Source organism: Sander vitreus, chromosome 13 (assembly GCF_031162955.1).
Source record: "Sander vitreus isolate 19-12246 chromosome 13, sanVit1, whole genome shotgun sequence".
In the NCBI taxonomy this organism is placed as follows: Eukaryota; Metazoa; Chordata; class Actinopteri; order Perciformes; family Percidae; genus Sander; species Sander vitreus.
Window position 1 is genome coordinate 21,953,011 of NC_135867.1, and position 27,097 is coordinate 21,980,107.

Consider the following 27,097-nt stretch of genomic DNA (forward strand, 5'->3'; position numbering starts at 1 on the left):
TCAAATTACCAAATCTAAGCTGTAGAGGATATTTCAATGTACAGAAATATACAGTTAGTGTTTAAATACATATATTAGTAATCTGCCTCCAATTCCACTTGGCAAATGTTGGTTGTATTGATCTCATGTTTAATAGGTTTGGTTAAAATAGTAATGTGTGTTTAATGTACGATAATAATAATAATAATACAATTATTAGATTTGTATTAAGAAACAAATCAGGGAGCCCAATGTACTATCTGATAAGGGTTAATTAGCGACAAGCTATCAAAGTGAATCCAGTAAGTCTCACAGTTTGAATTCGAAATCTCCATAAACCACATGTTAAATAAAGGGACTGAACCACTGAGCCACTAAAAAAAAGAGTTTCATTGAACTTTTCCTTGTACATAAAGATCAAAGTAAGTTATGACTTCCGACACAGTGAACTGTGCACTCATGTTTCTGTCACAGCTTGGTTCGCTCCCCTTTCAACACCTCATCTGGAATCCCTCCTGTCCAGCCATGCACCTCGGCCCTGCCCCGGCCTTCCCCGGGCTGTGGTCCACATGTGAAGTGGTTGAGCATCCGCCCGGCTGACTGCAGGCCGGCCAGGCTGCTTTCTGCCTCTGACGTCCTGCCTTCTATCGGCCTCCCAATAGCCACTTCTCTGGCGTTGCTTGTTCTCCAGTGATGAATGATCTCATTATCTAAATCCTCGATTGCTTCATGCCCTTGGTGGTGGAGGTCCATCATGGCCTCCGTGCCTCTGAGCTCCTTGTGCATGTGATGGCGTGCCAGAGGGATTTCCTCCAGGCTAGCTGACCGGATCAGGATGGCAGAGCCCAGGTTTGGACTTGTGGGGATCCTGCAAGTGCCCTCACCTGTCATGCCGCCAGACCGCTTCTCATTGTGGCTTGTGAACTGGACATGAGGTATCTGCACTGGGCGTGGAGAGTGTCGTCTGACAATTTCCTCACTCTCGCTATCTTTGTCCCCGTCTGCTTCCCTGTGTCTCCATACTGGACCTCTGTTTGACCCTGTCAGTATAAATCGTGGGGTCTCGTCTCCCATCTCTGACCAGTCCGATTCCTCCTCCTCTGGAACTGACCCCAGAGGTTGCTCCTGCCCGCCGGCTTTGGCATTTTCATAGTTATGGCTGTCCATGAACTGAGCCGGAGGGGGAGTGATGGGAAGAACCACCTGATTCATGCCATCATCTGACTGAAAATGGAGCTCAGTTTTGTGTACCTACAGTAAGTAGAAGTTACAAATTGATCAGTTTATTGATTAAATGATGCAATAATAATAAAGGCTGTGCCCTTCTCCGGTTTCCCTCCCCTGCCTCTGAATGCATTTGTGAAGCCATTGCCAACCTAGAATTTCAGGCCAGGTTTGCGTAGACAAACAAGGAATTTGACTCTGGCTAATCTTAAGAGGGAGGTAAAGAAGGGAGGTAAAGATCTTACATTAAATGTTTCCACTTTGTTGGCAAATTTTGCATCAGTGAGCTGCTCCGTCAGCGCTGAAATACGCCAGTTCAACCTCTCACGTTCTCCTTCCATACTCTGACACTGACACAGGAAGTACAGAAAGCACAGTTGTCACTTTCAGTAAGTGGGAAATTTCACAAAAATCACATATCCCTTTCCAAGAGTTTCAATGACTTTTACAGCTCAGTCAACCTTAATTATTCAGAAATATGCTCCTACACTACATGTATCAAAGCATGTTTCTGTAACCATTTTCATGTTTCTAATAATTTAGGATCAAGCGCAAAGAAATGCTTCCAATCTCACCACTGAATGAAGCCTTTGCTCTAGGAGATTATTAGTCTGTTGCGTGGAGGAGCAGTGGTCGTGTAGTCTGAAATAAGGTACAGAGAAATAGAGAGAATCGACAATAGATCAATATTGCAGCATTCATACACATTGTAACGCATTAGTTGCAACTACTATTGTAGGTCTAAGACATGAAACAGAAACAGAACAAATCTCATTTCAAAGCTTATTTTTGAGGATAACAGATCAGGGCCAGCAGATTGAGCTTGTTCACATTGATTAGATTGATTACACTTTCAGATCTCTGTAGTTTTATATATTTCCATTTCACAGATAAATACATTCAGGTACAACAATACATCCCAGTTGCAGTGCATTTCATTCAATTGCTTTTTTTGTCTGACAAACACAGGTATCCACATGTCACCATTGTGTTACATTTCCTGACAAACTGCACATTAAAAAAGAATGTTGCATAAGCCCAACTTTATAATTTTGGGTGATTGGTTTTGGAATTATTTGATTTAGCAGCTTATTAAGTATAACATGTGGAACCCTAAACTCGCTATTAAAGAGCGCAAGTTGCTATTCCCCTAATAAAACATAAAAACTTATTTGATGTAATATTTTTATATGCAGCTTCATTTTCTGAGACAAGTGTTTGGCCTACAATCTTTGAGCATATTCATAACAATAGCATAGTCTTAAAAATGATACAATATTTTGTCTATTTTACAAATGACCTTTATTAGAAGTGAGAAGAGATAAACTGTGCGTTTGTTACCTTCTAAACCTCTCGGTGAGGTTGCTAAGCTCCATACGTGTCCTCTGAAGCTCTGTTTCCAGAAGTTTTTGGCTGTTCATGAATTCCTCTCCTAAACACTCCATCCTCACTGCTGTCTTCAGCAAACTTTGATGCAGACCTTCATTATGCTCCTGCAGTATCCTATTAGGATGACAAAAAGAGAAATAGAATAGAGTAAGACATTTTACATGAGCATTTGATGAATTCATTTAATAATTCTTAATCTATTCTTTTATTACTCTCATTTAATACATTGGGTTTAAAATTTCACAGGTTAGAAGTTTCTATGATATTAACATCCATAAATCATTTAAGTGTGCAACCAATTAATTTAGTACAATTTCACGGTCATGGTTGTCACTTGGACTATGACTATTACCAGGCAACAAACCTAAAAGAATTACATCACACTTACATGATTCTGCCCAGTTCATGTGCCTTTTCCTGTATGAAAGAAAATAAAATTTCTTTTACAAGAAAAATTACATTCAGAAATAATATTGATGATGCCTAAATAATAAAGTGAAAGTGAATTTGAAATGTCAATTTGATTACCATTTTGCAGACCCAAAAGGAACCTGCAGACTTTTTACAGTTTTCAGTGGTAATCCAGAATGAAAGTCTGCAGAATTTAGCAGACTGTTTTTCTGCTTGAGGTGGAGATGTGTTAACATTCTGAGTTTTATTTTAATTTGTTTAAAATCTGCAGAAAATGCTGAATTCTGCGTCCACAGATTTTGTGTTGCCTTGATGATAAATTACGTAATCTATTGTTCTGTAATAACTAATCTAGTGTCCACCGTGACACGCACACTGGTGCCCAAATCAATAGGCAAGCAAATTAGAGGAACATTATTATATAACCAGTTAATCAAGCATGGATAACACGGGCAACTATTGGCTTGCCAATAATGACTTCATGAACATACTGTAATATGGGATTTCATGAATGAGTACAGGCTTAACCCCAAGAGAAATGCCATACTTTATGTGAGGATGGGCCAGTGAAGCTTGTCTGTTCCTCGTCCTGACTGGAGGGACTGCTAGTGTTCCTGGGTGACTCCAGCTTCCTGTGTAAAGGGGGACTGCCAGCAGAATGGCCCTTTAAATGAGGATGGTGGTCATCAAGGTCATCATGGTCAACATCAATGTTTTTGGAGCAGGGCTTGTTGAGATGTGATTCAGAGTGATGTCCTTGGTGATGACCTGTGCTATGGTGGTCTCCATGGTGATGCAAATGGTCTGAACTGTGGCGGTCTCCATGGTGATGCGAATGTTCTGAACCGTGGTGGTCTCCATGGTGATGCTGATGGTCCGGACTGTGGTGGTCTCCATGGTGATGAAGATGAGGTTCACTGTGGTGGTCTCCATGGTGATGCGGATGGTCTGAACTGTGGTGGTCTCCATGGTGATGCTGATGGTCGGGACTGCGGTGGTCTCCATGGTGATGTGGACGGTCTGGACTGTGGTGGTCTCCATGGTGATGCGAATGGTCTGGACTGTGGTGGTCTCCATGATGATGCTCATGGTCTGGACTGTGGTGGTCTCCATGGTGATGAAGATGAGGTTCACTGTGGTGGTCTCCATGGTGATGCTGATGGTCGGGACTGCGGTGGTCTCCATGGTGATGCGGACGGTCTGGACTGTGGTGGTCTCCATGGTGATGCGAATGGTCTGGACTGTGGTGATCTCCATGGTGATGAAGATGAGGTTCACTGTGGTGGTCTCCATGGTGATGCTGATTGTCGGGACTGCGGTGGTCTCCATGGTGATGCGGATGGTCTGGACTGTGGTGGTCTCCATGGTGATGCGGACGGTCTGGACTGTGGTGGTCTCCATGGTGATGCGAATGGTCTGGACTGTGGTGGTCTCCATGGGGATGAAGATGAGGTTCACTGTGGTGGTCTCCATGGTGATGCTGATGGTCTGGACTATGGTGGTCTCTATGGTGATGAAGATGAGGTTCACTGTGGTGGTCTCCATGGTGATGCAAATGGTCTGGACTGTGGTGGTCTCCATGGTGATGCGGACGGTCTGGACTGTGGTGGTCTCCATGGTGATGTGAATGGTCTGGACTGTGGTGGTCTCCATGGTGATGAAGATGAGGTTTACTGTGGTGGTCTCCGTGGTGATGCGGATGGTCTGTGTGGTGGTCTCCATGGTGATGCGGATGGTCTTGACTGTGATGGTTGCCATGGTGATGATGATGGTCTGGACTGTGATGGTCTCCATGGCGATGAAGATGAGGTTTACTGTGGTGGTCACCATGGTGATGATGAATTGTTGGGCTGTGGTGGACTCCAAGGTCATTGGTTAGGCTCTTGTTTCCATGGTGACCTGGTGTAGTAGGACATTCAATGTTTTGGTGGTTGCTATGGGGGTGGTGACCTGAACTGTGATGGTTGCCATGGTGATGATAATGAGTTGCACTGTGGTGCTCTCCATCATGATTTGGGCTCTGGCCTCCATGATGTTGGTTTCCATAGTGATGGTGATGGGAGGTGTTGTCATGGTCTTTGTGTTGGGGAGAAGTGTTGTGGTGGTCACCATGGTGATGAGTGTGTCTATGGTGAGCTCCATGATGATGGACGGGACTGTGGTGATGGTGATGACTTGCTGTGCTGTGGTAGTCTCTGCGATGATGGCGATAATATGGTTTGTTGCAGTCACCATGGTGATGACCAGAAGTGTGATTGTCTCCTTGGTGATGGTGGCGGTTGTGCTTATGAGAAGGGGAACGATGCTGAGAAGTCTGAGACCAGCTTCTGGGCCTGTGATTCATGCTATGGGGTGAGTCTGTAGAATGGTGACGCTGATGGTGGTGGATGGTTTTAGAGTGAGAAGAGTGCTTACTGCTATGGGAGTGCTTGCTGGAGCTAATTGAGTCTGCACTGGCATGCTGGTTCTGCTGCTGTTTGTGTTTCTCAGTGCTGCTGTCTGCCTTACTGGATCTAACAGAGCCCTGCCCTGGACTGCAGGGTCTTTGAGCATCTGTAACCCCAAGAGTGGTGAGTCTCATGGGGCTGAGCACCTGGCGAGTGATCTCATTAAGGAAGGCCGAGAACTTCATTTTTTCCTTCGTTAAATTCTTCTTGGCTTCGCCTTTTCTCTTCTCTTCTTGTCCATTTCCATCTCCATTTCCATGCCATTCTTTTTCTTTGGGTCTAGTGAGAGCCTCCATTGATTTGGCTTTGCGGAAACCATCATTCTCTGAACCTTTTGTAGCCCTCTGTGTGTTCTTCAGGGTGCCCTGAGTGGAGCCACTGTGAGAGGACTTCCCTTTCTCCTGTTTCTGTTTGGCAGGGAGCCTGTTTTGATTACCTCTTTTATCTATTAAAGGGGCTGTGTCGTCTTCTTCTTCTTCAAAGTACTTGTTTTTCCTGGAAATGTCATTACAGGAAAGTGAATGCTGGGGCTTCTTAAGTGGATATTTATCTAAACACTCACTGCTGGCCTCAGAGGACAGGCTAGAGGAAGATGTTGAAGAGGAGGAAGAAAAGGAAGAGGAGGAGGAGGAGGACAAAGGGGAGGAGGAGGATGTTGATGAAGCAGAAGAAGTAGAGGAGGAGGAGGAGGAGGAGGAGGAGGAGGAAGAGGAACCAGTTGAGGAACTTAGGGGAGTTTCTGAAAGACAAGTATGGCGATGGTTTTGCTTGCGATGGTAATGGTGAGAGTGATGAGTCTTGTCATCATCACACTGATGTTGATGGTCAGGGGGATGATCACTGAAAAGGCTGTCCTCTGCTGTTGAATGGGTGCTTTTTAAAAAAAGAAAACGTGGGTGTTAAAGACACACTGGATACCAATACAAGCCTGAGACAAGCTAATGATAAAGATAATTATATTTGTAATAGCAGAGCAAATCTATGACTCAAAACTAAACAATTAAACTAAGAAAAGCATTGCTCTCTGCTATTTTATTCTTATGAAGAACACTAAAACAACATAAAAACAGAGGGTTTACATATCTTAGACTATTTTCAGCATTTATACATGAGCACAATAAACAGTGTAAAAGAAATTCCAAACTTACTCATGGCTATCGTTGTCATCTGACTGTTGTAACTTTTGACGATGACGATGGCCTTGACTTTGGTGATGGTGCTTCATTGGTTGAGATTTGGAGTTAGAAGTCTTTCCGTGCTTGTGGCCTTTTTCTTGATGGTCACACATTTTAGACTTATGACCCTTGACGCCTCTGGTGTCCTGATGAGGATGCAAAGGTCTGAAATATTTCTCCATCAACTGGCACTGGCGCTGGAGCTGAAAGTCGTCCTCAGAAACTGGCACGATATTGATCCCTGGGGAACAGTTCAGTCTGCCATAACTATTCTTTTTCTATCCATTTACAAAAAAAATAAAAACATGTTAATACTTCAATTTTTAAATCACACTATTATGCTGGTAAATTAGGAAAACATGGTGAATCAGTAACATTGGCAGCAGTAACATGATTGCTTATCAGATTTAACTGAACTGTACTAAAGTATTTTAAATGTACAGAATTACAGAATTAAGCAGTGCTACATGCAGTGAAAAGGCAATTTATAAAACAGTACCATGCAGACTTCTTTGTGCAAAACGCAGCTTTGGAAATTTACAAAAAAAATGCTATGAAACATTTAATTCCAAAACAAGTTTTAGGTTTCTAATGCAAGTTCATTCCTGTTCAGACAGCAGTTACACAGAAGTTAATTCAGATATTTGTCTAATCAATGCAGCCCATATCTGTACTTACGTTATCGAAGAAGCCACAGGAAAGGTGGAGTTCACTAAAACACAATGACTCTCCCAGTGATGCACCGTCGAATTAAACCGGGAAGAACATGTGAAACACACTCACACATCAATATATACTGCTGTGCCATCCAATGAGAGAGGAGATAGTTGTTGCACGTAGCTACTGTGAACTTTATTAAACTCCACTATACTGTATACTGTATATGACTGGTTACAATCACCTTGAAACATTTTAATAATGCCAGTAACGTACTGTACATATACAGTATAAGAGATCATCAATACAAACTTTCTTACCGTATTCACATGTACTTGTTGGTCATAACTCTTTTTTTTAAAAAACAACACGTTTAATTTTTTTATCAAATTCACTCAAGAATATTTTAGGATTTTGTTTAATATCAACTTAAACTGACAAAAAACATTCTGTTACAGTTTACAGTTTGGCTTTCCTGAGAATCTCAGCATATCTAAATGATATTTTTATTTGGAGATATCCTGAGCAAATAATGATGTATGGATGTCCTAATGCCTGGGATCTGAGTGACTGTACCACTGGCTTCCAACATTCATTAATGTATGCTTGTAACGAATGCAATGAATTCAGTGTGGCGGCTCATCAAAACAGAGGAAAACATGTCAGAGGTAAACTCTTCTGTTGAAGTGAGCCTGCGTAACTTGAGGCATGGTAATGGGTGTGTGTCAGATGTCACCTCGTCTTGTATTACTTATATTTTAAATATTCACAAAATACGTTTTTACTATAGTCAGAATATGTTAGTGCTTGCTTATATGATAATTATTTCTGTGTAAAGGCCGAGCTCAGAACCATAAACTTTGAATTATAAAAAAAAAAAATCACTGAACATATCAAGAGTTCCTCCCAAAGACAATGTTTCCACTTATGATTGAGAACAGAGCAGAGAAACAGAAACCTATGCGCACGTTAACTACAGAGTGTCAACTTATTGATCAGGATGTCCCTATTATGTCAGTGCAATTGGCAATCTAATAACTCAGAGTTATTGAGAAATACATTGAACTCCAATAGAGTGACAAAGGCAATTACACATCACATAACGTTGTGACGTTATATTAAACCACTTGTAATTTAAATATTTTTTTTTATGTCAAGAAATATATCTGACAATACAAACCACAGCTTTGTGGTGCATGCAAGTGCCAGATTTGTTGTCCTCGTTGTAATTTGACAGCATGTATCTGCATTGCCGCCGGCAGTTTTCCCTGCATCATTGCAACATGGCTCCCATCCACCGAAAATCAATGGCAGACCCACACTGCTGTGACTGTTTGGCAAACGCAATGGAAAATTAGAAGAGGCAACTAACACTCACACGTAAAGGGGATTATTACGAGCATTTGCAAGGACAGCATGTGACAAAGTTGCATCATACAGGATCATAGGCTCAATAATGAATGCTGCGCTCTCAGTGTTGGAACACTGCCAGTGTCCTATGGAATTATTTACTGAACACATTTTTCACAAGAAAATCATTGTTATAACTTTCATTAAAATAACTCCAAAATTATGAGGAGGAAATATGGCTTCTACGTGTACTTGTTAACAACTCTGTATTAGGTGAATGAACATTGCCGGTTTTGTGACAAATATAAGATTTCACATCAGATCGACACTCAGCCACCCCATAGCTGTAGTGCGTCATACATACAGCAGCACACAACCATACACTGCTAATAAATAGTGAGGCACTTCCATAATGAAACAAACCTCTCATAGTGAATTAAATTGTAAATCGACTAAAGTAGTAAAGAGTTTAAGGATACTGCCATTAAGTCATTGACCTGTGAGGTTTTAAATGCCAGTTGTCCATGTGTCACAAAGGCCTAATGAACAAGGAAGAAAAAACAATGCAAAAGAGAAAAAAAGCTTGGGGTAAGATTTGAACTGACTCTAGATAAAAATACAAAGAAAGAGAGCTAACTCACGCATGTAGAGTCTTATTCAACAAGATCGTACTTCCAATAGAATGAATATGACAATGTCATCATTTCCTTATAAAAGAAAGTATATAGCCATTCTAAGTTCAACTTGACAAACAAAATGAAATCAATGTAATCAACATAAATATACAATTTTATACAGTAGTGAATGGTGCACAGTATAGAATTGCAGCCATTCAAAGCCACTGAAGTAGCAGAGTCCATCCACAGACCTGACCCTGTCTCTGTCCTATCACTGAGCTGACCACACGACAATACTGGGGGGTCCTGTGCTGGACGCACCACCAGGGGGAGTAGTGAGCAAAATATTTGTAGAGAAGTGTCATGGCTGAGCACCACAGTGAGTTAGTTCATTAGGGTATATCTAAAGGCTGCCCCTTTAAAGTTCATGATGTTTAGCACAAGGTGGGAGTATCTAACATCCAATTTCTCCTTCGAAAAATATTTGGACATGAGATATTTTTCTGTCAAATAAACTGGGATACAACATGATGCACAAAATACATTTTTAATGATGTATTTTTTTCTTCACTAAAAAGACACTTCTTAATCTCCCCTTTTGCTTTCTGAATTTCACCACTGCATCTTTGAACAATGTTTGCAATCTGAACAATAAAAATATACATTTCGATGGAGTTTGACCTGCAGGTTGGGCTGTGTCATTATGAAGCATATCCCACCAGGTGATGATGCATGCAAGTTATTTAAAGGTGGTCTGAGCTTAATGCATCGGAGAAGTGAAGCCTTTACTTTTACCTGTTGAAATAAGGCACAAACTGCACTCTCTTTAAATCTAAAAATTTTTAATTATTTTGAAGACAGACATGTATGCAGTGTCCTGCCATAGTGAGGTCCTATAAACGCAAGTAAGAGAGTGGTTACTACTGCTTTTCCTCCAGTTCTGTTTTTCAGTAATTATTCATGAATATTGTCACTATTCTGCAAATATTGAAAAAGGAGTGCAGCAATTTACAGCATAGTACACTAAGAGCCTAGCATTGCATCTATTGTATGGGATCGTCTTTACTCTCATCAATATGCTGCTTACGGCCAGCACCGGCTTCAAGAGAACTGGGCACTGGAATAACATTTTTGGTTGAGCTTCTGCACTGAAATGTGCAACACTAATAGATTTTGTAATTATATTATTCTTTTATGGCATTCATTTTCATTGAAGCTGCACAACACAACTGATATTTCAGAAAATCTTCACTCATACTAATACCTTGACTTCAATACCGGTTCCTGAACGATACTTTTAATGATACCAAAATTGCATTACACATAACAGCAGAAATCTCTATTTCTCAGCTCCTACTACGTGAGCCCTTTATCTGCGTAACGTAGATTTTTTCCTGCGCGTCTCTATGACGTGTTACACTAAACAGCCAATCACCAGCATTATTAGATCTCGGTAGAAGCATGCTGCATGCTTATCGGCTCACTGACGCTGATGAGATTTACTCATTAGGTATTGAAATTGGGTATTGAATGACGAGGCATTTTTCGATACTCGTCAGTCGGTGCCTAAAAAGTATTGAATTCGGAAGCCATCCCTAGTCATGATTTATGGACTTATGAAATTATATACATTATAATACTGACATTCTGTAGTATTCCCCATTTAATAGACAGTCAAAAACATCAGGAAAATGTACATACAATATGTATGACAAATCTAAAAGCAATGCACTCAATTTCAGAAGTAATGCAAACACCCATAAATACTTATGTATTAATCATGTGATTTGATTCCAGTCGTAAGGGCCACATCTTCTCTAAAAGGAGAAACGCACAAGGCCACTCAAATCAAATGGAATCATTACATTATAACCGTGTAGACGTTATTGAATGTTTTGTTGCTGACCAGATATATTCTGACTTTTCTGCCAGCTTAAGATGTTCTTTCAACATCAACAGTGTTTAATTAGTTTCTACTGAACTTGAAAAAAAAAAAAGAACTTACAAAGATCACTGACAAATGTTAGCTGGAATTGTATATATGAATAATACCCCTCTTCATCATTTGCTTTTCAAAGCAAAAATAACCAGATCCTTTGTCTATATGCACCGGGCCTTGGTCACCTTTGGAGTTTGCCGGTTGCTTTGCTTGAACCACAGAAAACTGAATGTTGTGAGATTTGTTATGGTCTTTGAAGGGGCCCTGACATCTTCCTACTGCCTGATGCAATTGAATGGAGCCAGAGACTGCCTCCATTCTAACACAGGTGCAGCGTCTCTTTCTCTTTTCCATTCAAGTTGGGTAAGCGGCTCCCTCTGTTGGGCTAACCATGTATTAGAAAGTCCCATTTCAGCTTGTTCTACACAGGCTTATATTGTGTAACACAAAAGGAAAAGAAGGAATCAATGCTTGTTTTCAGTTTTTCCCCACGCGGATGTTGGGGTTAAGAAGAGGATCTAAATTTGGGTCGGAGCCAGCAGAGGCACGTCCAAGTTTAGCCATGATGATTATCAACGTAAAGAATCCCAGAACTCCGACCACAAGGAGCATGAAGACCCGCTGTTTCCAGGACAGAGATGTCCGCTTTCCACCTGTGCGATTTCTGAAAAGATAAAAAAATAAAAATAAAAATAACCTCAAAGATCAGTGATGACAATGACATTTGTAGTAATGTATTTATAGTAACAAAGTAATAACAGAGAGCTCTAGTTTCACAGCAGATTATGATACTTACTTGAGAATTTGAGCAAACCAACTTAACGCTGGCCGTCTCCGGTACTTGTCATCGTCAAAGTCAATCCGTGTGGCAGAGCTGTGATCAATATCCCGTGTGTCGTAGATCTTTCTTGGTGACGATGCTGGAGGATAACGACAAAGGATATTGTTAATCTTTCGACATGGAAAGTTGAATGTTCAGTATGTGCTCAAAAGTGAGCTTAAAACATTTTAAATGTATTAGGGCACAGGGAAAGACAGGCAGTACTTTAAAAGCAGTGGGAGGGAGTAGATTTAGAGGGCGCTCCATTGCTTTACCTGTGTGTAGTGTAACTGTGTCAGAGGTAGTGGCAGTAGTAAAGTTGACCACAGAGTGCTCCTGCATATTTGGATCCAAATTTTTACGAGGACCTCCAAGGTCTTCCTGTGCTGGAGGTGAGACAGAATTTGGGGCTGGGCTGAGGCTGGTGTTGTAAGAGTGGCTGGGGTAAATGTTACTTTGTTCTTGTGCTGTGGAAAAACAAACCGCTGAAGTAATACCGCGTAATAACCATCTACAAAACAGTCTGTGCCCGTTGTGTAATGTACTGAAGAGTAAACATTAAGGCTCACCATCAAATGTTGACCAGTTAGTATAATCAGTGACATCATTAGCTGTGGTCTCTTCAAGCACCCCAATGGGCTCTTCAATCTGTCAGACAAAGATGTTGATATTTTTATAGACATCTTAGAACATTACATCTGTATGATTTGCTTTTTAAATACAACCAGAAAATGCAGAGATCTAAAGGTGTATTTTCTTCTCACTTGATTTGTTTTCAGGAAGCCTGTCTAATGGTTGTGAGATCACCAAACAAGGTATATAATAACAACAACAACGGGCCCTTACCAGCGGCAGCCCTAAACCAGCTCTAGCCCAGTTAACAGATGACAGCTGTTCTTTCAGCACATCAGCAATTGGGCTGGCAAGGTTTGAAGGGGGAAACAGTGGACCCTGACAGGTGGGACACTGGTATCCCGCTGGAGCCGTATGGAGGGGCAGCCGAGAGGCCAAGTTATTAAGACAGGACCAGTGAAACACATCTGTGGAAGGGAAAACAGTTTCACGTCACAGCAACCCAATTAGGGCTGGGTTAAAATATTCGATTATCCAATTAATATCGATCTTTGTTTGAGTGATCTGATATGGATTCATAAAATCCAGAAATGTAGTATATTTTAGTATATGCCTTTTCAACATGTATAAGTATAAAGTACTTTAAACAAACTTTTTGGAGGTCAATTCCTAATGTAAACATTAACCTGGTGCATTACAAAAAATATTTGAGGGTCGTTTCTTGCTTGTACAATTACAGCATTAAGTTCTGAGAATCTCTTTGATATCCAAGCAAAACTGGTATTGTAACTGAAATTTCCCCAACCTAATTGATATAGAATCAAATCAGAATTGTAATCAAATCGGGAGATATATATATATATATACATAAATAAATAAATAGAAAGTTGATCATCTTACCGTAGCAGACCAGCCTGACAGTGTCTTGAGCATTCAGAGGATTATTACACAGAGTGCAGTTGGGGTTGTAATCGCTGTCCTGGAGCCATTGCAAATATGACTGCACAATACACTGAAGGGCAGCAAGTCGACATACAGAATTTTAATGTGAGGTTACAAGTTTCGTACAAACAAACGTCATGTGATACTTGTTCTCTCACTGACCTTGTTGTGGTTGGAGACCAGGCAATGCTCGCACACATTTACACGATGTTCGAAGCAGAATAAATTGGTCACCTTTCTCTTCGGACACTTGCAGAGACCCATAGCCACCTGCGCGCTGTTGACGACAGACAAACAAATGCAGGTTTGTTATGGATGTATACAACACAAATTCCTCTGACTGAGGATCCTATTTCTTATCATTATGTAAAGTACAGATCGTCCTCCGGTTTAGTATGAGCAGAAGCTAGGAGCAACAAGAATGTGTCTTCATTTACAAGCAAAATCAAATGACATTAAAAGGTTTGCACGGAATTTATGTATTCTAAGGCTAATGTTGTCTTTAATACAGGCTAGAGGCAAATACTGACATGACTTTATCTCTTCCCTTTTTCCGAAAACCTGGAATATCCCCAGACACACTGGCTGTTGGCATAGTTTTGCTTGTTAGCTTTCTTTATATTCTGAATAAAAAGTCATGAGATGAGTTCGAACCTCAGAGTGTTGTACGATGTGTACATCTCTTCTGCCAGTAATGTTGAAGATATCATAAATAATGACGTGTGGATAGGGAAATAATCAAAAAGGCAATAAAAATCACAATGTAAACATGCACTTTGTACTTTACATAATTGTGTCTTGGAGATATGTTGATATGTCAGTATTGGGTGGGGCAGTATGACAATATATGCCATGTAAATTTGTCAATCCTCAGACACTTTGCCATACCATATTCAACAAGGTATATATGAAAATGAATAACTCTGATTTTATTTGTTTGTGTGATGAAGTAATTTATTTAACAGGTATTTCATTTGGTGGTTTGGCCGAATAGAGCCATTCTTGTCCAATTATTTTGCTTTTTGATTGCTTGTTCCAAAACATTAACCTAATCCTGATGTGTTGCAATGTTGCGACACAAAATGACATATACTGTGATAAGAGGATTTTAGCCATACTGCCTACTCCTATCCTATGTTAGTATTTCCAGGTATTTTAGTCATCATGATATAGTATGTACAGTATGTTGTCTTTTCCTAAATTGCCATGTCAAGTATTGGATGGGGCAGTCCCAAACGAGGCTGGTAATGTTACCCCTAGTAGATATAAGAGCACCAATTTTAACAATCAAATCTTCGCCACGTTATCATTAGCGATAGCGACAGGCTATTGGCTTAACATGATACATAATGTGCTTATTAGCTAGTTATCCACCCACCCGAGATGTCTGTTGGTGTGATTTGTACTTATTTAACGTTGGCTGTAACTGGCTGCAAATAGAATATTGTGGTTTTTAAAAGTTATCGTACACATTTCATGTTTCAACACCGACTAACACGTCTTGTTAGCGATAACACCTTTGGCAGCTCAATCCCAAAATGTATCTGAGCTAACGTTAACGTTAGCTGCTACCTTCGCTGGAAGTTATCAGCTGAGGTAACGTTAACGTTAGCGAGCTAATCTAGCTAGCTAGCTAGCTAGCTGGTAGAGTTAAGGAAGTGCCAACGCAAATGATAAAATAATTGCATGTTACCTGTCACACAAACTTTAATCAAGTCCCGTTCGTTTCAGGTTATGTTGTACGACTGTCATTTAAGCTTCCTTGTCAAATTCACGTGGAAAGCGGCTGCAGAAGCTGTCATCAGCAAACTCAGCTAGCTGATTCCTTCCTCTCTCTGTTTATGTGCCACGTCTCTTCCGCTTCTGCGTCTTCTTTGTGTGTTTTTGTCACTCATCAAACAGATGCATCAGATGCACTCTGCCATCTATTGAGCTGGAGGTCATGCTCCTGGAGGTTTCCTTTTTAAAATTAAAATTAGGGCCTAGGTAATTCACAGTATGTTTTTTTTATACAACTATAAAAATGTGACTTAATTAGACATATGACGCACAGTTTAGCTACATGTACAATGTAAGCAAGTAGCTTGTTTGTTTATCATCTTCACACCACCATTTTGTTCCTTTCTTCTCTTGTTAACTGCATATCTTAAAATAGTGGCTAAAACAAGGCTTGTCACTTCATACTGTACTGGTAGAGGCTCTGCTTTATTTTACATGCACATGTGCTTGATAGCATCCAAACTGTAGTGCAAGACATACACTGATACTGTGAAATATATAAATGAAGACAATATGTGACCTCATATATTTTGTACCTTTTATCTATTTGAGATTCTATATCCAGAGAGAAATGTATGACTTTACAAGGAATTCTTCATTATCCACACCATACAGTATGTCTCTCTTGTAACATATTCTCTCTGTGAGTCTAGTGGACGTCATGATTTATGCACATTTAAATGTGTACTGTAAATGAAACATCCCATCTTCCCATCCCATTTCACTTCTATAGACATAGGGATAGGCCTACCTATGCTGTAAAAATGTCAACCTAAAGCCTCTGTGCATAACTGCTTTAGTGTGGAGGAGAGGCATCAAAGTGATGAAACTGTCATACTTTTACAATTTTTCATTTAGTGTAACACATTCCCATTTTTTCCTTGCTAGACAGCAGCAAACAGGCTCCTTGTGTTGTTCTCTTGCCTTTTTGTACTTGGTTTGTGCCAGATGGCAGTTTTTGTTTTTAGTCAGCAGAGGGTGTACAAACTGACAGCCAATAAAGTATTGGCTTTTACCAAAAGTACACAGAATGCTGGGTTCAGTCATTCACCAATCAACGCTGTCTGTGTAGATAAAGATATTAACCTTTCAGAACAGACCCCAACATAGTTATTACAGATATAGGTTATTGATCTTCTTTGTGTACGTGTGGATCTTTTATATAGGCCTAGATGATCAGTGGTTGCAGGGGCCTATGATCATAAGCCTGTGACTTACTGCAATGACCTAATGAAAAGAAGAAAAAGACAGAAAAACAGATTTTATGAAAGAGCAGTGTAGCTTTTGTTGCACTTTTAAGTAGCAAATCACTGGGATAATTTGATTGCAGCAAAATGTGTCTTCATTGGATCTGATGGTGTTGTCATAGTGAGCACATTTTGAGGCGGTCTGGCAGAGAAAGTCTGCCAAATGTCAGAAATGGAAATGGACTGAATGAGATAGTTAGGCTCTGTAAATGTAGGAAATGACTTGTCATAAAAGCCTAGGCCTTGATAGACATCAACAGTGTTACAATTCATAGCCGCTGCTCAAAAAAGGACTCTGGACCATGTTAGTGCTCAATCTAGCCATGACAAGCAATTTTTAAATGCATGGTAATAACATTGATGTGTGCACGACGCTGCCCGTACATGCATAATAATGACTTTTGGTCTTTACAGTATGCATGTATGCTTGTGTGTGTAAAGGGCCATGCATGTATTTGAGAATGAGGGTAAATTTTTTCCTTTCACAGTTCACTGCACATGTGAATTGCCCGTAGAGGGAAGCGATGAGAGAAAATTGGGAATAGAAAAAGCAAAAAAACAGCTGGAGTCCAATAAGTGCAAAAGAAGGAGGCAGAGGTGCTCTGTGCAAGGTTTAAAGCACTGAGTCAAATTATGCTGCATGAAATAAAAAGTTGTTTAATGAAGCATCAAGTGTAAAATCCTTCAAATTTTGCATGGCAGTAAAAACAAAACATTCGCAAATTAACTTACTCGCTCTCATTCTTTTAATAAAGTTCAATTTAACAATTGAGTAAAGCATACTTAAACAAGTCTGAATTTGTGTGGGATCATCTCACCCCTAGTGGCAAATTGTTTAACTTCTTTAAAGAAAAAAATTAATAGGAGATTAAATGACTTTGTGCAAATGAGCATGAACTTGTAGTGTCCTCAGTGATGACCAGACACACATATAAATCACTGACAGGGGGGAAAGGACGCGTGGAAAGGGCATTTGAAAAGTGCTGGAGCTATCAGATGGAAGGGAAATCTAAAGACAAATGACAGAGACACTGGAGGACAAATCAGCCCTGCAGCGGAGGCAGCTGGGTCTGAAGTGAACCAGAGAGGTTGCCGGGTTGGCCACGGGGACATTGATTGATGAAGTCTGGCAACTATTGATCAGCTATCAGCTCTATCTGTGAGGGAAAGCGTTAAGATTCGGGCACGACTTGTTTAATGAATCAGTTTCCTGATGTTACCGTACAGGGATTGGCCCTAAATCAGAGGGGTGTTGAAAATCCAGATGGTCTGTGGAGGCTGTTGCTGACAGGAGTTTCATTTTGATGTGTAATACCTTTTAAACAGGTTGCATTTTCAAGACTGCAAAATAACTCTAAACACTGTTCAAAATCACAGGCTGGTACCTACAACCTGTACTATCATTCAGCTAGTTTAGTTAGTCATGGATGATTAGGGTCTGTCACAGAAGATAGTAAGAAGATCATTTTCCACATATTGTGTCATCTCATGTTTACAAATATTACCTTAAATATAAGGTTACATCCTATACTCCAACTAGTCTCTACATACTGTATCTGCACACAGATGCACCATGTGCTGTACAACATCTGGATTGGTTTCATTTCTCGTTGCTCCCAGAAGTGTTGATGATATTTATTTAAATTTTTTTTAATTAGACATAACATATCAATACTCTGTGCAGGGGCGTAGTACAAAATTCTGGACCCTGTACTCTGGTATTCTACAGTAAGGGCCCCTTCCTGTATCCACGTCTATTCATTCTAGCTTTGTTTTAATTATTGATAGCATTAAAAGTGCACAGATCATGTTTTTATTACAAAACACAACAGCACATCTTCAGTTTATATATGAGATCAGATCAACTCATGGATATATAAAAAATAAATAAAATCATTATTAGATTTATAGAATTCGTTTTATAGATGGTCATTAAATGGAATTGTTACTGTACATATATCGCAAGACAAATGAATCACTGTAAACTGTCACCCATTTGAAATTGTAAGGTTTGGATTTGAGTTTGTGCGCATTTATTTTTAAAAACAGATAATGCAAGTATTGTTGAGTGACTACATTTGAATGAGCTGAATCCATTCAAGTGTCAAAGCAATGAAAAAAGGCATTCCTTGTTTGGTAGAGTCCTGTTGTGCTAACTGTGTTGAGCATTTTAAACACGTGAAAACAATCAGCATTTATGTATGTATAATATATTTATATAGTAGAAATGTGCTTTATTTTGTTCAATAACCATCTGAAACAATTTAGCACCCCTCTGGAGGTCCCAGTCTCCAGGATGAAAACTACAGTGTTTACCCCATTGACAGTGAGCTTGAGCTATGAAATGTTTCTCTTTGTGGTTGCTATTTATTTGTTTGTATGTGTTTTGTTGTTCCTTTTCTATGTGTGTGAAAACTGAAACTGAAGCAAAATCAAGTCCATGGTCATAAGCACATCGTTTAATTTGTAATGTAATTACACTGTGAATACTGTTACTTTATCAGGACACTGGCTCAGAAGCAAATCCATCAGGCTTTGCTCTGAACCAAATTGGATTGAGTGATTGATTTATGTATGTCAAGTGAAGGGCAAAGAGACCGACAAAAAGAAACCGCAGATTGTAGGAGCGGGTCAGGGGAGGGGAGTCGCAGATATATGGATGAAGCATGGCCCCCTGATGGGGGAAGGAGAGCATTGAATCAGACAGAGACAAATGGAGTGTGAGAGACAGAGAGAACGAATTTCAGACATATTCCTGCTGACCTCAACCCTTTTCCCCCCCACAACTAATCAATATAGGGGAAATGCATGTTTGTGTGTGTGTGTGTGTGTGTGTGTGTGTGTTTTTATGTAGGGAGGGAAGTTCTGTCTGTGTCGCTCCCAATAAAGATCAGAAGCACAGTGACATTACTTCGGCCCTGCTGACTCCTCCCTGGCCTTCCAACCTTTGCACGTGCCTCTATTTAATTTTGGACCCTGTAATCTTATAAAAGACAGAGAGGTCTGGAGCACTTAGACTGTCCTCGTCACTGAGCTCAGCGAGGAAAGTGGGAGTTAAAACATAAAACATCACTGCTGCACAAATGGCATTCAGTATAGGTCCTCAGGTTGTGCATATATACAATGTGCATATAAAGCATATTTGTGCAAATGCTTTCCTTGTGTTTCGTTTGGTTTAACAAATAGAAAGAGCTGTATTTTCCACAACAAAATAATTACTGACAAGAATAAAAAATTATGGTTGGTTATTTGGTGCTTTTTGTGTGACTGCCAGACTCTCTCCCACTCCCTCGCTTATAAACACACACAGACACATTGGCTGACAGAGAAAAGACACCAGCATTTTCTAAAGAATAATTTTTTTTTGACAGATGTCTGGTGTAGACTATTGCTCTGAGCAGTGCATTTTCCCAGCGGAGAATTCTGCAAAGTTTCAATTAATCAGCTCAAATGTGTGGTATTCCACCTAGTATTCACCCCCCTATCTGCCTTATAATTGGTTCTTCTTGCCGTTTAAGACTAAAACAATTCCGATACACATCTTCAGCCTATTAGGAAGAAGCCCCAGCATGGCTTTATTCAAATCCAAAGTGCACAACAACGACTAGATCGACCCAACGTTCAATTATCCAGACTTCTTGAAATGACAGACAGAAAGTGAAGATGCCAGCTCTGCAGGTAAAAAGAGAGAGTCTACTTGCCCCTGTCTTTTCTGTGAAATAAAGACAGGGGACACCACAATAGCAGCCCGGATCAGATGAAGCAGTGCCTGGTGTTTACAGTGGAGTTTCATCCGTGAAGACAGACAGCATGCAGGCAAGGATCAAGTCCTGTGGCTCAAAGGGAGTGAAGGTGTGCAGAGCATGAAGGTACCCTCCCTGTCCCAGCACTCCGCTGTTATTGGGTCTCTGGATGGCCTGCAATCACTGTTTAAGTCTCAAAGGGTTTATGAGACAGTAAATTAAATTGACACTCCCCAGTGTGAGATCCTCAGTGAGTGCGAGATAACGCTCCCACGAAGATCTCAGGATGGATGAAGAAACGTTACTAGGGTGTCGCAGAGGTCCACCCCGACTGTGATTGATTGACAGAATAGACGGGGGGTGATCTGGTGTATCATCAGTGAATCTCTAACCACGGTCATCTAGTTGGCTATTATAACAAAAGTTAAGGAGCCTACAGCCACGCTAGCAGCTGAGGCTGTATACACAGTGATGAGCTAAATGCTAACATCAGCATGCTGCTGTTAAGCAAGTATAATGTTTACCAGATTCACCATCTTAGTTTAGAGGGTGAGCATGCTAAAACATGCAACATTTGCTAATTAGCACTAAACAAAAAGTACATCAAAAGGCTGATGGGAATGTCATTATTTTTTCAGATATTTGATCATAAACCAATTAAAAAGTTGACCTGACAATGGCACTAGATCACCAAAGTCAGTAGGATTCATCCTCTGGGGACCAAGAAGGTCTGGTCTGGTGTTTCTGCCTCTGAAACACTGTTGACAAGCAGTTTGAGCCCAGTTTCAGTTTTCCACAGAATTTTCCACAGGTTTTCAACTAATAAAAAAAAAAAAATAATAATAAAACTCTGAATGTTAACACATCTCCACCCCGAGCAAAAACATGTCAGCTAAATTCCACAGATTTTCAGTCGGATCACTTCTGAAAACTGTAAAAGCAAATCTGCAGATTCCGTTTGGGTTTTCTTATGAGTGAAGGTGGAGAACAGATCCTATTGCGCCATGGTTATTACATCGATAGCTTTGTTGTGTCATTTCCTTTATGGGACAGCGTTAGAATGCAGGGCTTTACAGGCTATGATCTGGGAACTCTCTGGGTTGATGTAATGTCCAGCAGCTGTCTGAGAGTTAGTGAGCCATCTGTGACTCTCCTCACCCAGTGGCTCTGGTAGGGCCTGTTTAACCGAGCTTAAATTGTACTTGACCATTCAATGTCAATGCACAAACACCAAAGACACCAATCTGCCATGCTAAAACCCTGTTCATTTGTTTACATACTGTATGTCCACCACACCCTCTGCTCCTTAAGGCAGTGTAGAGCGAAAGGGATGGTAGCTAAAACCAAGAGGATGCAGTTGTTTTTAGCACAGTGGATGACGATGATTTTTACAGTGTAATGGATATGTTCATTCAGAGCAGAGGGAAAATCAACCATTGAAGTGATGTGTCAGTACCACCTACCTTCAAGGTGTTTGATCAGAATGGCTTTGTCGACAATATCAGAGCGCCGCTCAAGTCTCTAGTGATTAAACGTGAACACTCCCTGGATCTGTTGTAGAGAGAAAATAACTCTTGATATAAAAAGATGAGTCACTGTGAATTTGTCATAACAATTTCACATGGCCTGGTAACAGTTTACCCACTGAGGATTTTTAAGACAGACATACCAGAGTAGAAAAAGTGGGCCAGTGGCTAAAGAGTTTAAACAAATTGCGGAGGGTTTTTCCCTCTTTTAGATATCCAGTAGGGTCGGTGTCAGTAATGACAGATATTGTTTCCTCCAGGACCAGATGTGAAAAGTTTAACATCAGCACAACACAATTTGCTCTTCATCGACACACTAACCCGACGGCAGAAAAGGCAGTCGGACTGATCAGTCTGCTCCCCGAGGTCCAAAAAGTGCCTTGGAACACACCAAAGCGATGCCGTCTTGAGCGTACGTTCTGCGCACGCGCGAAACATAATAGAAAAAATTAAAACCGGAAATGACAACGTGTCACGTGGGTCTGGCTTCTCCAGTAGATAGCGGCTTGTTCGAAATACGATCTCGTATTTTACAAAAATAGTTCACTGAAAGGTGTTTCTGAAAACATTTTAAGCGAGAAATAGGCCATACAGTTGCTGAATCTGTCTTCATTTCAGATCGACAAAGGTCAGTTTAAAAGATTTGTCAGATTTTGAGAGGCGTTCGTCACTCATCCCGCTCATTATTTCCCCATTATTGCCCTCCGACCCAGCAAGTCAGGTCGGGCAAAATGAAGGCCGACAGCGCCTCTGACGGACGACGGCACGGAACACACCCAACACTCGAGTCACCGACCTCGCCAGACTGTCTGACGGCCGATTATCGGGTTGGTATGTCAGGGCCATTACAAACACCTACTGCCAACATTTTTCATCAGCCACTCCTTTCATTGAATTGGCCTGGTTGGATAGTTTTTTTGCATAAATGAGACAATTTGATTAAAATTTTTAATTTTAGAGTATGACAATGTGTACAGCACATTATGAATGAAGGTGTAAAGCCTATTTATATTTGAGTGTATTATGAGGTTATGGGAGTTAGAATGATGTCAACAGCTGGGATGCTGTGTAAACATCTATCAGAGGGAAGGAGACAGTGGGAATCAATGGTTCCTCTATACGCATCCACGGTACTTCTGTTCAGAAATGTATCAATGCAAAAACAAAAGCAATAACCTGAATACAATATCCATCATTTAAAAAGAAGCCCTTTTCACAATGCATATAGTTGACCCTGGGATAACTTGCCTGTTAGTCTAGTGCCTTCTCACAGACACACTGTTAACCCAGGGTAAACCTAAGCCCAGGGCTATATGATCCATACTGCACATCTACTAGTCATGGGTTAATTTATGCCTGTTGGAACACGGAACTAATGTTTATGTCACAAAGGTCCTTTAAAATTCCCAGGCTTGAATCTCACACACACACACACACACACACACACACACACACACACACACACACACACACACACACACACACACACACACACAGACAGACAGAGAGAGAGAACCAATAAAGGGCAGTCTCAGTGCATAGAGGGCAAAGAGCTGAGCATAGTTACATAACTACTACAACCTCAAGCGGTATTAGTGCATTTCTAATAATCCAAACTTCTGAAAAGCATTGGACTTTAAACGCTGATTACCAATGTTGACACACTGCAGCAAGACAGCATTTTTCTTTATTTTGATTTTGTTGCTATTTTAAGGACCTCTTTCTGGAACACTTTGCCAGGATTTTATTTAAATTGAAGGTATCATGTGTTATTTTTAAGGTGCTACACTTTGACCCACACGTTTGATGTCATCACGACACACAATGAAATTCATCTAAAAATCACAAATACAGGCAAGCAAACTGGCAAACTGACACACACACATACACACACACACACACACACACACACACACACACACACACACACACACACACACACACACACAAACTAAATGCTGGTCCAATCCCTGTAAATGTAACAGCAGGTGTTTGATACAGAAATACTAAGTGCTTCAAGTAGTCAATTTAGAAACTTCTGCCAGCAGGCACAACCTTTTTCTTAATGTTATTAGTTTTATTAAGTGACTCCTGCAGAGTCTATTTACTATCTGAGCCCATCCAGAACAACTGCGTCAGTAATATCCCCCTGATCTAATTGTAAAACAGCTAGGCTAAATTGGTTTACAAAATGTAATTCCAGTCTGGAGTACTACCTAAGTAATTTGAGTCACATCACCGTGATTACTACCACTTTAAAATAAATAGCACACTTCATACAGATGTCAGGTTACCTACAGAAGATGTGTGCTGCAATAGCGTCTTTGGTAATACTCTGCTTCAGCCCACAGTTGGAGAAAATCTCTCACACCTACGCACAAACATTCTGTCTCCATTTCTCTCCTTAATTAACTAATTAAAATAAAGAATGCAAGCTCAACAGCAGCAAATCAAGAAAAGAATACAGTACGTCTGCAGGTTAAAGATAAACATGTTTCCGAGAATCTTTGCGACACACTTACTTTGAGACCTTGGAACAAACAAGAATAACAGGAGTGGACTGGTATAGTATTACTGAAGGATTGTTGTGCAGGCATAAAATGTCTGAAGGCAAGAAATCCCAGCTGATAAATGTTGGTCACCTTTAAAACTCCCTTTGTGGTTTTACTGTCTACCAACACATCACAATTAGAGCTCAGTTGGCGCCACGACAAGTTCAAGAGCATATACTGTAACTCTGATATATAATATACAGCATAGCACTTCATGCCACAGTCTCCCAAGTGAGCTCCAGCTAACAACCTTAGCCACGTCTCACATCTGCAGTTGTCTATTTGTTTTCACATCCAAAGACCACATCATAATCAGGTTCCTCCTGATGCACAGTACTGAATGCACTACCGTGGTAAAGTTGGTTTTATATTGGACATTGGATATTCCATTCGAAAAATCTATTATGCGGCTTGCCATTTTGACCTATTCATGTCAAAATACTTCTGATGAACTCAGCTAACCCCCCTACACATAACACAAAGCTTCCTTTTAAAAAAAAAAAAAAAACATCCTTTGATTTTTAAAATATTTTGTAATATTAAAAATTGCTATAAATCTATTATGCGGCCTGACCTTTTGACCTATTCATGTCAAACTACTTTTGGTGAACTCAGCTAACTCCCCTACACATTGCACAAAGCTTCTTTTCTCAAAAAAACATCCTTTGATTTTTTATTATTTTTATTATTTTATTTGATCTTTGTAGACCCAATTTTACTCGACCCGGGGAGCGCGCGAAAGTGGGACCCAAAGCGTAACGGTGAGGAGGCAAACGTCAGTAAATATCGACATGTGTGAGCCGCAAGGTCTGTGGTACATTGCCGTTGCAAATATCCCATTAACATTGATTGAGTAGAAGGGCCGAAACTGGTCTAGGTTGGCTACAGCGCCCCTTAATGGCCGATCTTCTTAAAATGTGTGGGGGACCCCCAGAGGGTCATGTCAAACTAGGATCTAAAGTTTCGTGTTGGTAGCATTTATTTTGGTAGTTACCTACACAAATTTGTTTGTGCGTAATTTGCGCAACTTTTGTCTAATAAAAATTCTATAAAATTAAAGGATGGGTTTTTGAGAAAAGAAGCTTTGTGCAATGTGTTAGCTGAGTTCACCAAAAATGGTTTGACATGAATAGGTCAAAAGGTCAATCTGCATAATAGATTTATAGCATTTTTTTACAATCAAAAATATAAAAAAAATATTAAAGGATGGGTTTTTTTGAAAAAAGAAGCCTTGTGTTATGTGTAGGGGAGTTAGCTGAGTTCACCAAAAGTGGTTTGACATGAATAGGTCAAAATGGCAAGCCGCATAATAGATTTTTTGAATGTGTCGAATAGCCAATGTCCAATATAAAACCAACTTTACCACGGTGAATGCTCTTCATCTTTGTATTTCTGTCTCTCATGTATCATGTTTATTTAATGACCAAGCAAGATACGACAATGTGGCACAGAGGGTATTTTTGAGACCTTGGATTGCTTTCTCTATTTCTACCGCAGGACTCTGAGTTCTTAGATTAGATTTTGTGAAGATGATCTTACCTGATCTTTAGCAATGAGTTGCAGTTACTACTTTGAGGTCCAGGGATGTTCTATTGTGTCTTCTCAAAAAGGAAAATACTATACTATAATATTAATACTGAGTTGGGGACGACTATGTTGCTTACCCTGCAAAGAGACACCAATACAGTGTGTAGCCAATTCAGTCTCCTAAGTATCATCAAGGCTCAGACAAGGCGTTCGATGCAGTATTATATTACTTGTATCCATGATGATCAGACTTTCAGCTTATCAAACCTGTAACTGTGAAAATCTTGGAGAAACATTATTAAACCATCTGCATTAGGAACAACTCCCATCACCAACATCTCCACAATCTCTTTCTCTGCAATATCTTATTATTATATTTTAGCCTCATTTCCAATATCATATTTCTCATATTTTATTCCCCTTGTCCTTTTTTCTCTCTTTGCACAATGAGATTTACAGGGGACAACCTTAAATCGTCCAGCAGTGAGGCAAGAAATAGGTTACTGCCCAACCTTCAGGTCACAGTTATTTGAGTTGTGATCCGGCTGACCATGACAATAGGATACTCGTTCCTCTCTGTAAGCACAAAAGGGGCTTGAGAGGGGGAGTGCGCTGTCCAAGACCAGCAGAGACATATGTACTGCTGGATGTGATTAAGGGCCGACGTGATGCGATTCATTTTTTTTAATCGCATTAATCACATGCCGGCATTTACTAATTTATTTTACACTTCACTCGGCTTTGCGTCGTGCCTAACAGGCTACTATTTTGACCCATTGCAGCACCGTTACTTATCATCAAGCTGCCACTTCCTCGTAACACATCCTGCTGCTGCAGACTGCAGGCATGATGGAGAAAGACAGCAGCAATGAAATCCTGAATGGCGCTTTTTATTTTCCAAAACTCCCGGACGGTTCGTAGATAAGTTGAAAGCCATATGCACATTGTGTAAAGCTGAATTCAAATATCACCGAAGCACATCAAGCTTGAGCTACCACCTACGGAGCTAAGCATAGTAGTACAATTAACATGATGCTACCCGCTAGCATGCTACTATTTTGGAGAGTGCTACTTGCCGACCTGTAGATGAAACCAAATCCCAAAAAATGACTACAGCTCTTGTGAAACGGGTGGCAACTATCTGCAGACCTGTCAGCATCATAGAGGACTCGGGTCTTAAAGACGTACTACAGTTGTTGT

At 40.3% G+C, this 27,097-nt stretch overlaps 1 protein-coding gene across 1 annotated transcript; it reads right to left on the reverse strand.

Moving 5' to 3' along the window:
* Positions 1-10,894: 10,894 nt before the first annotated feature.
* Positions 10,895-15,384, reverse strand: zfpl1 (zinc finger protein-like 1). Its single transcript, XM_078266158.1, has 8 exons — positions 15,217-15,384; positions 13,686-13,800; positions 13,482-13,593; positions 12,855-13,048; positions 12,578-12,656; positions 12,284-12,475; positions 11,985-12,108; positions 10,895-11,852 (listed from the first exon to the last, which is right to left on the reverse strand). The coding sequence occupies exons 2-8, from the start codon at positions 13,785-13,787 to the stop codon at positions 11,666-11,668; spliced, it is 990 nt and encodes a 329-aa protein (XP_078122284.1). The 5' UTR covers positions 13,788-13,800; positions 15,217-15,384; the 3' UTR covers positions 10,895-11,665.
* Between the last annotated feature and the right edge of the window lie 11,713 nt (positions 15,385-27,097).

What these genes read in the sequence shown, in the direction of transcription:
- zfpl1 (XM_078266158.1), bottom strand. Translation starts at nt 13,787, where the DNA reads ATGGGTCTCTGCAAGTGTCCGAAGAGAAAGGTGACCAATTTATTCTGC. An exon ending in CACAGTTACACTACACACAG is followed by an intron (nt 12,109 to 12,283) that starts GTAAAGCAATGG and finishes GTTATCCTCCAG; the next exon opens with CATCGTCACCAAGAAAGATC. An exon ending in TGGTTTGCTCAAATTCTCAA is followed by an intron (nt 11,853 to 11,984) that starts GTAAGTATCATA and finishes TTATCTTTTCAG; the next exon opens with AAATCGCACAGGTGGAAAGC.